Genomic DNA, 13,817 nt, shown 5'->3' with positions numbered 1-13,817 from the left:
GCTTCCTAGGAAAATTTTTCTTACTGTCTGCTGTACGATCTAGAGTGTCATCCAATCTAGACCCAAACAAAAGCTTTCCTTCACAAGGGATACCACAAAGTTTAGATTTGGACGAGATATCTCCGTTCCAGGTCTTAACCCATACACCCCTTCTAGCAGAGTTAACTAACGCTGTGGTCCTAGCAGTCAGCTTTACGGTATCATCCGACGCATCAACCATATAATTAGATGCATTCATAATTTTTGGGAAGTCCCCGAGTATTTCTTCTCTAGAGGCTCCATTAGCGATTTTAAATTGTAAGTCTGAAAGCCATGTTTTTAAGGATCTACTAACTGCTGTAGATGCTATTGCTGGTTTGAAGGTTAATGAGGAAGATTCCCAGGCTCGCCTCAAAACGTTATCCATCTTTTTATCTATCGGGTCTTTAAGATTCCCGAAATCCTCAAACAATAAGTCAGATCTTCTAGACACCCTAGAAAAAGATGGATCCAGCTTTGGCGGAGGACCCCAGCATTCCTGGTCTTCAGGAGAAAAGGGATAACGCCTGGATAAGGACTTAGGCCAAAAGGCCCGCTTCTCAGGATTATCCCATTCCTTCTTAATCATAGTTTTTAAAGTAGAATGGACCGGAATATACTGTGACTGGGGGTCCGCCAAACCTTCATACATCTGATCCAGGGGAGTTAATGGTTTCTGTTCAGATTTTATGCCCATAATTTCATGCATGGAGGACAAAAGGTCCTTCATTAAGTCAGGGGAAAAGGCAAACTTCTGAGGCCTATCTGTACCCTCTATTCCTTCCCCTTCAGGTATCTCCTCTAATTCAGAAATTTCTCCTTCTGAAAGTTCTGAACCTTCTGCATCACTATCTCTATTACCGCTTGCCCCTGCCGGCTCTGTATGCGGAGTTGGGACTAGAGGAGGTGCAGCATTGATATTGGGCACAATAGGAAGCATACTGCTGGGGCCAGGCATATCCGCAGAGCTAGGAGCTGTGGTTTGAGCGGAAATAGCAGAGTCCTTAATTTCCTTAATGGCAGTAGACATTTCTGCCCTCATCCAGCCCATCAGATCCTTAAATATAACCGGGGATTCATCCTTTACTAGCTTATTAGTACAGTCCTGACAAAGCTTCTTTGAAGATGAGGATGACAAACGACTAAAACAAATGGCACATTTCTTCCCGGATTTGCTAGACCCACTAGATCCATGACTAGATTGTCCAGTAGCTGCTTTATCCGTTTTGTCATGTTTTTCAGGCTATAAAAAACAAATAGACAAATACTTCCATTAGTATCCCCTCTATATATATATATATATATATATGTATATGTCCAGCATGATAACATAAGTACTTGCCAGAGAGGGGTCTTGGGCAGGCCTGGCAGACTGCGCAGGAGCTGACCCAGCTGCGTCCTCCATGCTCACAAACAAACAGAGTGAGAAAGGGATCTTTTAGCATATATAACCCTGAGGGTTCTGACATCACCTGAGGGGCGGACCTGATGCTTTACATAATTAATGATCCTTAGCGCCCAGCTGCGGCACCTGCCGACAACAAACATTGCCCCCAATAAAATACCTGAGTGAATCAGCTGCAGCTGATTCACCATCACCGCCGCAGCCCCTGCCGCGTCTTCTGAGTCACGCTGGACGCACTTGCGTGACTACTTCCGGGTTGACTCGGAACTTCCTCCTTCTTCGCGCGCATGCGCGTATATGTCTGCTGCCTCCGTCGGAGAAGCCTCCCACACGCTGCAGGACTCTGGCTGTTTCACTGCACAGCTTGTTTCCTAGAGTCCTGCTAGCCGCTGCCCCCGAACGCCTGCCGTGGATAGCACCCTGGAGACCTCTCCCTCCGCATCCCGTCCGGGACAGGAAACTGAACTGAGGCTTTAGGGTAGGTTACCCTTACTTATACTGCTGCCTATCTGTTATGCAAATCTTTTATCTTGCAGTTCCTGTCCACGGTGGGGAGGGAGACAGGTCTCATCCAGGGGTGCTGTCCAATGACGTTCTGGGAAAAATATCATACAAGGCATGGGTGCATAATATAAAGGTGGTATACCTAACAAATGTGTCAGTAAATGAATACAGACAGTTCACAAACAAAATACACAGTGATCAAAGAGAAAGGAGAGAGGGCATGGGAGTGAATGCTTCTTTGGCTCTAGAGTAGCATGTTTTGCGAGAACCTACACATTTACGAACCGACCATACCCATATTCCACCACTTGTCGAGAATCCACAAGGGGGAATATTCCCCCAAAAGGTTGCCATATAGTGGCTGGTATTGGGTCAATGGACAAGCATCTAGGCAATTAGGTTGATTGCCATCTTTAACCATTGGTATGAAGACTCCCTGGTTTCCTCTGCGACACCAAACACCTCCTTCTCTAGCCTCCAATCCTTTGTCTGGCAGCCCACATTTATGTGGGTGACACTAGATATTACATCCCAATATTCTTTGATCCCACACAAGCTGGCGCTCCCGATTTTAGAATTTCATTTACAGAATTATTCCTTGTTCCCCAAGTCGCAGAAGATGTTTTTGATCCTGGTTGTGAGGTTTCTGTTTGGGCATTCTTTCTCCAAAGATGCATAGATTCCATGGGCACGAAAATGTTGCCGTCCCTCACCAACCTCTTCATGGGGTGGTGGGAGGCGTACATGTAATTAAGGCTCCAGAAAATTTGGCCGCAAGGTAAAGCCAAAAGATGGCTCACTCTGCTCCTGCAAAAGTCCCAAAGGCATTAATTACTATTCCACCTCTAGGCTGCCGTGGACTTGCGTAATTAAACTGTTTTTATAGTCATTTGGGATCAGTCTTTTGACGGTGCCCAAATTACTGACCGAGCATCAATATAGCTGAAATTCACACTACCTGGTGCGCCCAAATTTCCTCCACTGTTTTTGCCTGTCTTGCATGGGAGGAGCTCTGCATCTTTGTAGATGGGAACCCCTATTTGGCATGCAGTAAATGGTATAGTCGTTACATAGACGACCTGATTATGGTGTGGAGGGGGTCTCATAATGAGCTGCAGGGTTTAACGATACCATTGATCTCAACCTGCGTCTCACCATGTGTTCTCACCCTAATACTATTGACCCTTGGGTGTCAAGACCAGGTCATTTTGGAAGTGCTGCTCAGGTAATTCTCTCATGCGGGCATCAAGCTGCCATCCACACAACACAATTGAGGCTCAGCAGAGCCAAGGGCAATAGCTCAGAACCTGTGTGGCTCTAGCAGGAGATGGCCGTTGTTCAGCAACCGTTTATACATCAAATGGCATCTAAGGAAAGCGTGTAGGGTTGTGGGTGCCAGAGACAGCCCGGAACCGCTGAGAGATGACCACCGAAACCCCCTAGAAATACGAGTATTAGTATTGTTAAAGAGAATCTGTATTGTTAAAATCACACAAAAGTAAACATACCAGTGCGTTAGGGGACATCTCCTATTACCCTCTGTCACAATTTCGCCGCTCCCCGCCGCATTAAAAGTGGTTAAAAACAGTTTTAAAAAGTTTGTTTATAAACAAACAAAATGGCCACCAAAACAGGAAGTAGGTTGATGTACAGTATGTCCACACATAGAAAATACATCCATACACAAGCAGGCTGTATACAGCCTTCCTTTTGAATCTCAAGAGATCATTTGTGTGTTTCTTTCCCCCTGCATCTCTCATGCACTGAAGTTTCAGGCTGCTCTTTTCTTCCTGCAAACAGCTTTGCCCTTGTATGTAATTCTTCAGTATGTGAAAGCCCAGCCAGCTCAGAGGACGATTTATCCAGCTTGTAAAAGATAAGAGAGAAGAGAGAAACTGCTCTAATCTAAATAACACACAGGCAGTGTGCATAGAGGGGCCTGGAAGGCGGAGTTCATAGCAGAACCACAACACTGAAGAACTTGGCAGCCTTCCAGACACAGGCTGACAAGTCTGACAAGAGATAGATAAGTTGATTTATTACAGAGACTGTGATAGTACAAAGTGCTGCAGTAAGCCAGAACACATTAGAATAGCTTTTGGAACTTGTAGGATGATAAAAAACAGGATGCAATTTTTGTTACGGAGTCTCTTTAACCAGTACTGTCTTGAGTTACCCCAGGTTGTGTCCATCGTCAGGAGATCCTTGCCTTTCCTCAAACCCTAAAATACATCAGGTTCTATCAAAGGGGGTTTCTTTCACCTCCCATAAACCTGCTACTCTGGGTTCTATTAATTCTCCCAGTTTGTATAGATCACCACAATCTACTTCAGCAGGTAACTGGCTGTCATAGGTTCCTACAAGTGGGTCAGCACCATCATCTTTTGAAGATTCTACTTGTGTACCCCTGGAGGTGCTGGGGTAGGGGTCTAGCACGCCACATTATCCTTTGGGTGCTCCTTCATTCCTGCACACACAGGTTCCTACAAGTGCAGTGTATCCACGTGAGGCTATTGTCATGTCCATGCTCAGGGGAGACAAGACAAGAAAATTCTTTTGTTTATAATATATTTTTTGAAGTGAAGCCGTTCATTAACTGCAATACTTGAAATGCCATTTATATTATCTCCTACGGTTTGTGCGAGCTGCATCACATTGGTTGCACCACGTGTTCTTTACGTCAGCAAATAGCAGGAACAATTAAACAGAACGCACTGGCTTGCAACCAATGTGTCAATTGTAGCACCACATTGTCACACTGCGCATGCTGGGGATGTGACAGGTTTCCAGTTCCAGGGACTGGAGAGGGTTAGATGGCAACCATGGGGGGATGGGGGAGTCAACATTTCAATCACTGCCGTCAGGAAGCGGTTAATTAGTTCTTTTCCTGCTATATGTTTCTATGTAGAAACACTTTTTTTGCTTTCTATGTACATATTTTTGTAAAGGAGAGTTCCCCTTTAGACTGTGCACACACCTGGAGGGCGGGACACCTCCCTTTATAAATACTGCACTCCTGATATGCTATTTTGAGCTATGACTAAGAGCTTACTGTGGCCCGATACGTGACAGCTTTCTGTGTGATGTCTTGATCTTCAATAAAGTTACCGAGAGCTTTTATCTCATCTGGTCGAGCGGTCCTTTCACTGTTTGCATCATCTCAAGTACACCTTGATAGGTGTCTATAGCTGGGGGCACTTGGCTGACTCAGCCATTAATAAACGGCTACAAGCTGCTCTACAGGCTATCATAATGTTGGCCAACACTGAGCTAAATCATACAGCACGAAGAGTTTTAGCAAGCTGTACTGAAAATCCACTTTCTCTAAGCACATTTTTTTGTTACTTTCTGGGCCAGCGGTGTTAGAAGCTTCATAAGAGGGAACATGCCCCAATAATGTTCAGCTGTTCATTGCAAAAGGAAATCCCTACCCAAACATCATATATCTGATGCAATTTACCAAGATCTGCAGAGAAAATTGGAGACGATGGCGTCAATTCACTGAGGGCAGTTCAGTAACATAATTTAGGTCTGTAAAATACCACATTTGGTATTTTACACTTTTTTTCCCCCAAATTCACTAAGATATCATGCATGCGTAGAAGTTTGGTAATATACCAAAAAAAAAAAAAAAAAAAAAAAAAAAAATACTTCTATTCCCTAGCATTCAATTTCCCCAGGATTTCTGTGCAAAAAGTGATAAAATTTATTTTTAAAACCTTTTTTTTTTTTTCCTGTAACTTGCCAAAATGTGTCAAGCAAGGGTCTAGTATACAGTGCAGGAGAGAATTGATGTGTATGCACGTTTATACTGTTCACAGCATGTTTTTATGGACGGATATATCTATCAATACCGCTAGGGAGGTTAAGCCCTGCTCGGTAAGTCTCACCAGCTGTGGAGCAGGTCAGGCAGGAAGCTGCAAGTCTTGTGGTGTGCATGAATCAGGGTTTTTCTGTCCAGTGCATTCCCTTTAGATGTGCTGCAGCCACTAGAGGGAGCTCTTCTATATACCAGTATACAGATATGCACATCTAAAAAGCCTTTTTAAAATGTCTCCTTCTCCTGCTCTGCCATTCTAAAGTCCAGCCCTCTGCAGTATCTGATCAAATGGGGTGAGTAGCAGGACAGTGTAGCTCTCCATATTTATTGGCTAACTGCTAAATCTGTCAATGTTACCACATGGAGATTGTAAGTTACCGGCTGGTCAGAGTTGGAGGTAAATAGACTTGCTCTTCCAAGTAGCTACCTACTTTGAGCTGCTTGGGATCTAAATGTTAATTAGACCAGCTGTGACCGCGGGAGAGGGGGTGGTTAACTTACCCATGCGGCCGTCTGATTTAATGTGCTCCATTTGCGGCACACGCCTCCCTAATCAGTAATAGAATCAGAATCATCTTTATTATCGCCAAGCACACCGCTAGGTGTGCCCGGAATTGCTTGTGGTTCACATGGCAAATGGCAGTTCAGGAACATATAACAACAAACAGCAAACGTATAGAGCAACGATTAGAGTCTTGGGAGGTCAGAGTTTACAGGTGTGACAGTCCATGTTTCTTGTCCAAAGTTTACAGCTGTAATAGAGGGTTGCTCTGGGGGCCAGAGCTTCCTGAGTTCAGCGAGTTCAACAGGAGAACTGCTTGGGGGAAGAAGGTGTTCATGCGCCTAGTGGTTTTGGAGGGGATGGATCTGAAGCGGCGTCCCAAAGGAAGGGTCTCGAAGTAGCGTCTGCCCGGGTGGGAGGGGTCAAGTAAGATCTTGGAGGCCCTTGCCTTCATCCTTGTGAAGTAGAGGAGATCTAGCGAGGGCAGGTGGGCGCCGATAATCTTTTCTGCTGCATTTATCACTCGGTGGAATTTGTATTTGTCTTTGGCGGTTGCTCCTGCATACCAGACGATGATGGAGCAGCAGAGGATGGATTCGATGGTCGCGGTGTAAAAGCTGGTAAGCAGTTCCCGTGACATGCCAAATTTCTTCAATTGGCATAGGAAGAATAACCGCTGCTGTGCTTTCTTCTGAGTTCTGGTAGTGTTCTGTCCCCATTTGAGGTCGCTTGTTAACCTCCCTGGCGTTCTATTAAAATCGCCAGGGAGGCTGCGGGAGGGTTTTTTTTAAATTAAAAAAAAAGTATTTCATGCAGCCAACTGAAAGTTGGCTGCATGAAAGCCCACTAGAGGGCGCTCCGGAGGCGTACTTTCGATCGCCTCCGGCAATCGAAAGTAACAAGATAGGCCGCAATGAGCGGCCTATCTTGTTTCGCTTTCCTCGTCGCCATGGCGACGAGCGGAGTGACGTCATGGACGTCAGTCGACGTCCTGACGTCAGAGCCGCCCGATCCAGCCCCTAGCGCCGGCCGGAACTGTTTGTTCCGGCTGCGCTGGGCTCGGGCGGCTGGGGGGACCCTCTTTCGCCGCTGCACGCGGCGGATCGCCGCGGAGCGGCGGCGATCGGGCAGCACACGCGGCTGGCAAAGTGCCGGCTGCGTGTGCTGCTTTTTACAGAATCAAAATCGGCCCAGCAGGGCCTGAGCGGCGACCTCCGGCGGCATACCCCGAGCTCAGCTCGGGATTACCGCCAAGGGGGTTAAGTTTGTGCCTGGGAACCGTACACTTTGAACTCTGGAGACCTCAGACCCATTGATGAACACAGGTAGGGGGGCAGGGTGGAGTTTCCGGAAGTCCACGATCAGTTCCACCGTCTTTGCGGTATCGAGAACGAGATTGTTGTCCTTGCACCAATTACAAATCTTCGTAACTTCATTTCATAGATTTAGTGAATTGGCATTTGGCAAGGTGATCAGTAAAACAGGTTTTCTGCATTACCAAATGCAAGTGGATTGAGGCCATTGGGGAGCGGCAACTCGGCCAATTTAACATGTATAATGAATGCAGAATTTTAATGTGTCGCTTAAACAACCCCTTCACTTTTCTTTGTGCTAGTCTAGAAAATTCAGCCCATGGTGTACTGTACTTCTCACAGCGGCAGCAGCAGCCATGACATATTACCAATGCTTTATGACCAGTCACACTGAACAGAGTACAGAAAGACTGCTCTTACCTATTGATTTTCCAGGATAAAGCTTTGCCTGTGAGTAGCCTGGTATATGAGTTTCATCTTGCGCTCGAAGATTGTCCAGCTCATGTTTAATAATGTACTGACACTCAGCCATTGTTAAGAAGTCATCCCCATCACCTGTACAGAAAAGAATAATGCATTCAATCAATATGGCACATTCAAGAGAGCAGGTGATGCACATTGGAAGAATCCATGGAATAAGACTCACCATGCATTATATATATATGTATATATATGTATATATATGTATATATATATATATATATATATATATATATATATATATATATATATATATATATATATATATATATATATATATATATATATATATATATATATATTACATTTAATGTACAATATTATCTATAAATTGTATATATACACCTTCAAAATTGCCAGAAGTTTATGTAGTGGACAAAAAGTGTCCTATAAGCCCTCCATAAAAAAATGCTACAGTACAATTTTGCTCTGGTCCTTAAAAAGAAACCATGACCAAGGATTGAACTTCATCCCAATCAGTAGCCGATACCCATTTTCCTATGAGAAATCTTTTCCCTTTCTCTCATTGGGGACTCTGTATGGCTGATATTGTGTTGAAACACCTCCCACAGTATGATGTCAGGACCATGGTTCTGACATCCCACTTTGGGTGCTTTGTTGCTTGTGGGAAATAAAAGCTGTTTCCAACTGCCAAAAAAGCAAGCAGCAGCTACTTCCACTAACATCACCTGCTAGCAGTAAAAATGTCACCATCAGTGCTGCTCGGATACCCCTTTTCAAAATCCAGATTGGATCCGGATACCCTGACATCCGACCCCAGTATCTGTGGTACCCGGCCGGATTCAGATATCTGGATAGAAAAACCGGAAGTGGCCTTTAAATTGCTTTAAAAACGTTTTTTAGGGTAAATTAGGCATGTAGCATCATTATTTTGTAAAGGGGAACACTAATTGATGATGTGGGGACTTTAAATCCCCCCTCCCTCCCCAAAAAATGGCTGTCAATTAACATCAGGCCTAGGTTCCAGACAGCGGTCGTGCACCCCACATTGTGTCCAAAGTCCAACCGCACAACTGGGACATGTCAGTTTTCAGCCCAGACACCTCCCAAAAAAAAAAAATCACGCAGCAATTGTGGTTTGGGTTAAATATAGGTGGTATCAGCACAGCAGCAGTGGCCTGTGACACCCTGGCGGTGGGAGCAGCAAAGGCAGCAGGAGCAGGGCAATGCAGCAGCAGCCGCAGCAGGTGTAACGTCTGCCAGGAGCATGCCGGATGTGGCACATGGCTCTTTGCATGTGCCACCTGCCATGTGCAAAGTGCCACATGCAAAGTGCAAAGTCACGTGCAAAGTGCCACGTGCAAAGTTGCATGTGGCACTTTGGACGTGGCACTTTGCACTCGGCAAGTGCCACGTGCAGAGTGACAGACAGCAGAGGAGAGGACACTAACTGTCACTGCTCAGCAGCACCACAGTTCTGTAGTAAGCTAACACAGTAGTACTACTATTCTAACAACTACTAGCACTGACTGCAGTACTACAGTAGTAACTGCTATTCCCTAAACTAACCTCTGCTGGCCTGGTCTGTGCACACACACACACACACACACACACACACACACACACACACACACACACACACACGCTGCAGCACTGGAGCTCACACTCTGACTGTGTCACACAATGAAGTCAAGCTAATTAACAATTTAACTATAGTGTAGTGATAGTGAAGGGGTTAATCACTGAACAGCTTTAGGTTTATAACTGTGTACAGTAAGCCCTTGCTACTAGGCCATCGGCACTGGAGCATGTCTCTCAGTGATCATTCAGCAAGCTAGGACGATCTGTCTCATCATGGCAGCCCTCATTATTATACAGGGGGGCTGGCCAGTGTTCCTTTCTGTGATTGGGTGCCAGGGTTTAGGCTGGGAGCCCTCTAATTGGCTCAATGAGGTCAGGTGGTGCTGGCCAAGGTTCCCTTCTGTGATTGGTTGCTAGGCCTTCTGCTGGGAGCCCTCTTATTGGCTCCAGGACGTCATCTCCTTAGTTACAGTATTTCGGATCCGAATATCCGCGGATATACGGGTTAGGCGCCCAACTATCCGCAAATAGCTATCCGGATTTGGGCCCAACTATCTGGAATCCGAATCCGGTCGGATAGCTTAAAAAAGGTCAGATATCCGGGTTACCCGGATATCCAGAATCCGGATGAGCAGCCCTGGTCACCACATGATAAATGTCAGACTGTAAATCAGGGAGAGGAAAATGTTTACAATGGGCAAACACTGTCTAAATCATTTATACATAATTATTGTACAAATTAAGCACTTTTGTTCATTACATTATTTTCACTGGAGTTCCTCTTTAAAGGACACCTAAAGTGAGAGAAATATGGAGACTGACATTTATTTCCTTTTAAACAATGCAAATTTCTCGGCTGTCCTGCTGATCCTCTGCCTCTAATACTTTTAACCATAGACCTTGATCAAGCATGCAGCTCAGATATTTCTGCCTGAAGTCTGACTAGATTAACTGTATACGTGTTTCAGATGTGTGATTCAGACACTACTGCAGCCAAAGAGATCAGCAGGACATCCGGACTCAAAGCGCAAAAAAAAGCAGAGTTAGTACCTGCTAACGATGTTTTCAACAATCCTTCAGGGCAAGGTGAGACGTCGCTCCTCCCAGACGCAGGAACAGACAGCACTTCCCCTATAAAAGAATCAAATGGTTAGTCCACCCTCAGTGCGTTTAGACAAGTACCCGACAGGTGAACAATCCACTAACCCACAATCAGTGCTTCCTATCTGACAAGACACAAACACCAGGGTGGGATCGTTGCCCTGAAGGATTGTTGAAAACATCGTTAGGAGGTACTAACTCTGCTTTTTCCCCACAATCCTTCAGGGCAAGGTGAGACGATAAACAAAGTAATATAACCTTAGGGTGGGACCACCGCTTGGAGAATCTTCCTTCCAAACGCTTGGTCGTAGAGCCGACAATGCATCAATTCGATAGTGACGAATAAACGTAGAAAATGTTGACCACGTTGCCGCCTTGCATATTTGTTCAGGTGATGCTCCTGCCCTATTTGCCCATGAAGCTGCCATAGCTCTAGTAGAGTGTGCCTTAAAGGAGGCTGGAGGGTCTAGATTCATAACCCTATAAGCCTCAAAAATTGCTAACTTAATCCAGTTCGCAATAGTAGACTTTGAAGCCGCTTGACCTGAATTTCTGCCTGAATGTATAACAAATAATGCATCTGACTTCCTTATCTCAGCAGTTCTAGCTAGATATTCTAATACACATCTCCTTACATCCAAAGAATGGAACGTCTGCTCCTTCTCCCCTTTTGGATTTACACAAAAAGTTGGCAATACAATATCTTGTGACCTATGAAATTTTGACATCACTTTAGGACAGAACTTAGGGTCTGTTTGAAGCACTAGTCTGTCCTGAAAGTCCTGAAAATAAGGACTTTTCGTCGACAAGGACTGAATCTCACTGACTCTCCTAGCTGTCGTAATGACCACCAAAAATACAACCTTAAATGTAAGCATTTTGAGGGAACAACTCTCTAAAGGTTCAAATGGAGCTTTAACCAAACCCTGCAAGACTATAGATAAATCCCAAGGGGATACATATTGTCTGAACACTGGAAGTTTTCTTGAAACTGCCTTCATAAATCTCACAATCAAAGGAGAGGTAGAAATAGGAACCCCTGAAAAAGCAGTAAGTGCTGCCATCTGTACCCTGAGAGTACTGACAGACACCTTCTTTTCCCAACCCTCCTGGAGGAAATCCAGAACAGCCGGGATTGAAATACTATCAAATTTAGACTTTTTCAGCCAGAAATGGAAAGTTTTCCAGTACTTTAGATAAATTTTTCTCGTAACTTCTTTCCGACTTCCAATTAATGTTGAGGCCTCCTTATCTGATACCCCCAGGCTTCTCAACCAGACTAGCTCAGGATCCATACAGCCAGATTCAACCGATCTGGATGTGGATGCCAAAGGTCTCCCTGGACCAATAGATCTCGTCTGAGAGGCAGCAACCATGGTTGCTCTATCGTGAATTTTTTCATCATTGCAAACCAAGATCTTCTTGGCCACAAAGGTGCCACCAGAATCATTCGTCCTTGATTCTTTCTCCATTTTCCTAGTACTGCCGGAATCATGCTTAGGGGAGGAAAAGCATACATCAAGGGAAAGTCCCACTGGAAGTTGAATGCATTTATCCCTATTGCATTGTCCCTTGGGTTCAATGAAAAATATCTTTGCGTCTGTGCATTCTCCTGAGATGCTAGAAGATCCACAGACGAACTCCCCCATTTTTCCGTGATCATCAGAAACACATCTCTGTTCAGCGACCACTCTGAGGCCAGAATCTTGTTCCTGCTCAGTTTTTTCCGCGTCCATATTCAATGTGCCCTTGAGATGAACTGCTCTCAAGTACAACACATTCTCTTCTGCCCAGAACAAAATCTGATCCGCAACTTCCTGCAATAACAGGGATTTCGTGCCTCCCTGCTTGCTTACAAATGCTACTGTTGTCACATTGTCTGACTGAATTAAGACATGTTTTTTGAATAGGACGGATTTTGCTTGAATCAGTGCTAATTCTACTGCTTTCAATTCTCTCCAATTCGAAGAGCTCTGAGACTCCTGTCTTGACCATTTGCCCTGGAATGCTGCATGGTCCACATGAGCCCCCCATCCCCACGAACTTGCGTCCGTGGTTAGAATTTTTTCTGTCGGATATTTCCAAAGATTGCCCTTCCGAAGATTGGAATCTTCCAACCACCATTGAAGTGACAACTTTACCGGGATAGGAATGGACACTCTGAAGTCCAGGCTTCGAGGCTGCCCATCCCAATTTCCCAAAAGAAAATTCTGAAGCTTCCTTAGAAGCGCCAGTGCCCATGGAACCGCCACCATCGTTGATGACATCAGTCCCAATACCTGAGATATCAGTCTTAATGAAGGTTGCCATTCCTTTTGAAGGTTCCGAATTGCATTTTTCAATTTCTCCGCCTTTTCGACGGGAAGATAGAAACTTTGATCTAATGAATCTATTTCCATGCCTAAAAACAACATTCTTTGACTTGGCACTAGACATGATTTTTCCCGATTTATGATCCATCCTAGTGATTGAAGATGATCTGACACCATGTGCAAATGATCTTCCACTTCTGTCACTGAACTTCCCAATATTAATAGGTCGTCTAAGTATGGAATTACCATGATCGACCTTTCTCTTAAGGGTATCAAAACTTCCCCCAGAATTTTTGTGAACATTCTTGGAGCGGAAGTGATCCCAAATGGGAGGCATAGGAATTGAAACTGCATCAACACTCCGTTTACTTGAAGAGCAAACCTTAAGAACTTCTGGGATCGTTTGTGAATTGGAACATGCCAATAAGCGTCCCTCAGGTCCAAGGAGACCATGAACGCTTCTGGAAACAGCAGATCCCTTATGGAAAAAATAGATTCCATGCGAAATTTTTTCTTTCTGATAAACGGGTTTAATCTCTTTAGATTTAAAATCAGGCGAAACTTCCCTGATTGTTTCTTTACCAAAAATATAGTTGAATAAAATCCTTCTCTTTGTTCCTTGTACAGAACTTTGCAGATTATCTTTTGTTTTAACATGCTGTCTAGAATGTCCACGATCTCTGGAATCAGATTTGGATCTTTTGGAGGTTTGGAGATTACAAATATTGACGGGGGGGGGGGGGGCATGGCAAATTCGATTTGGTATCCAAATCTGATTGTCTGTCGAATAAATGGACTTTTTACCACTTTCGACCAATTT

At 44.6% G+C, this 13,817-nt stretch overlaps 1 protein-coding gene across 4 annotated transcripts in view; it reads right to left on the bottom strand.

Annotated features, from left to right (window-relative positions):
• Window positions 1-13,817, bottom strand: part of ANO10 (anoctamin 10) — a 135,090-nt gene that overhangs the window by 101,499 nt on the left and 19,774 nt on the right. For all 4 annotated transcript variants that reach the window (XM_068236235.1, XM_068236238.1, XM_068236237.1 and 1 more), the window contains one exon: window positions 7,983-8,117. In XM_068236235.1, coding sequence (XP_068092336.1) covers window positions 7,983-8,117 — 135 coding nt within the window. The remainder of the gene's footprint in view (window positions 1-7,982; window positions 8,118-13,817) is intronic.

This window comes from Hyperolius riggenbachi, chromosome 5, assembly GCF_040937935.1.
Source record: "Hyperolius riggenbachi isolate aHypRig1 chromosome 5, aHypRig1.pri, whole genome shotgun sequence".
Classification (NCBI taxonomy): Eukaryota; Metazoa; Chordata; class Amphibia; order Anura; family Hyperoliidae; genus Hyperolius; species Hyperolius riggenbachi.
This window is presented reverse-complemented; position numbering and strand designations above follow the sequence as displayed.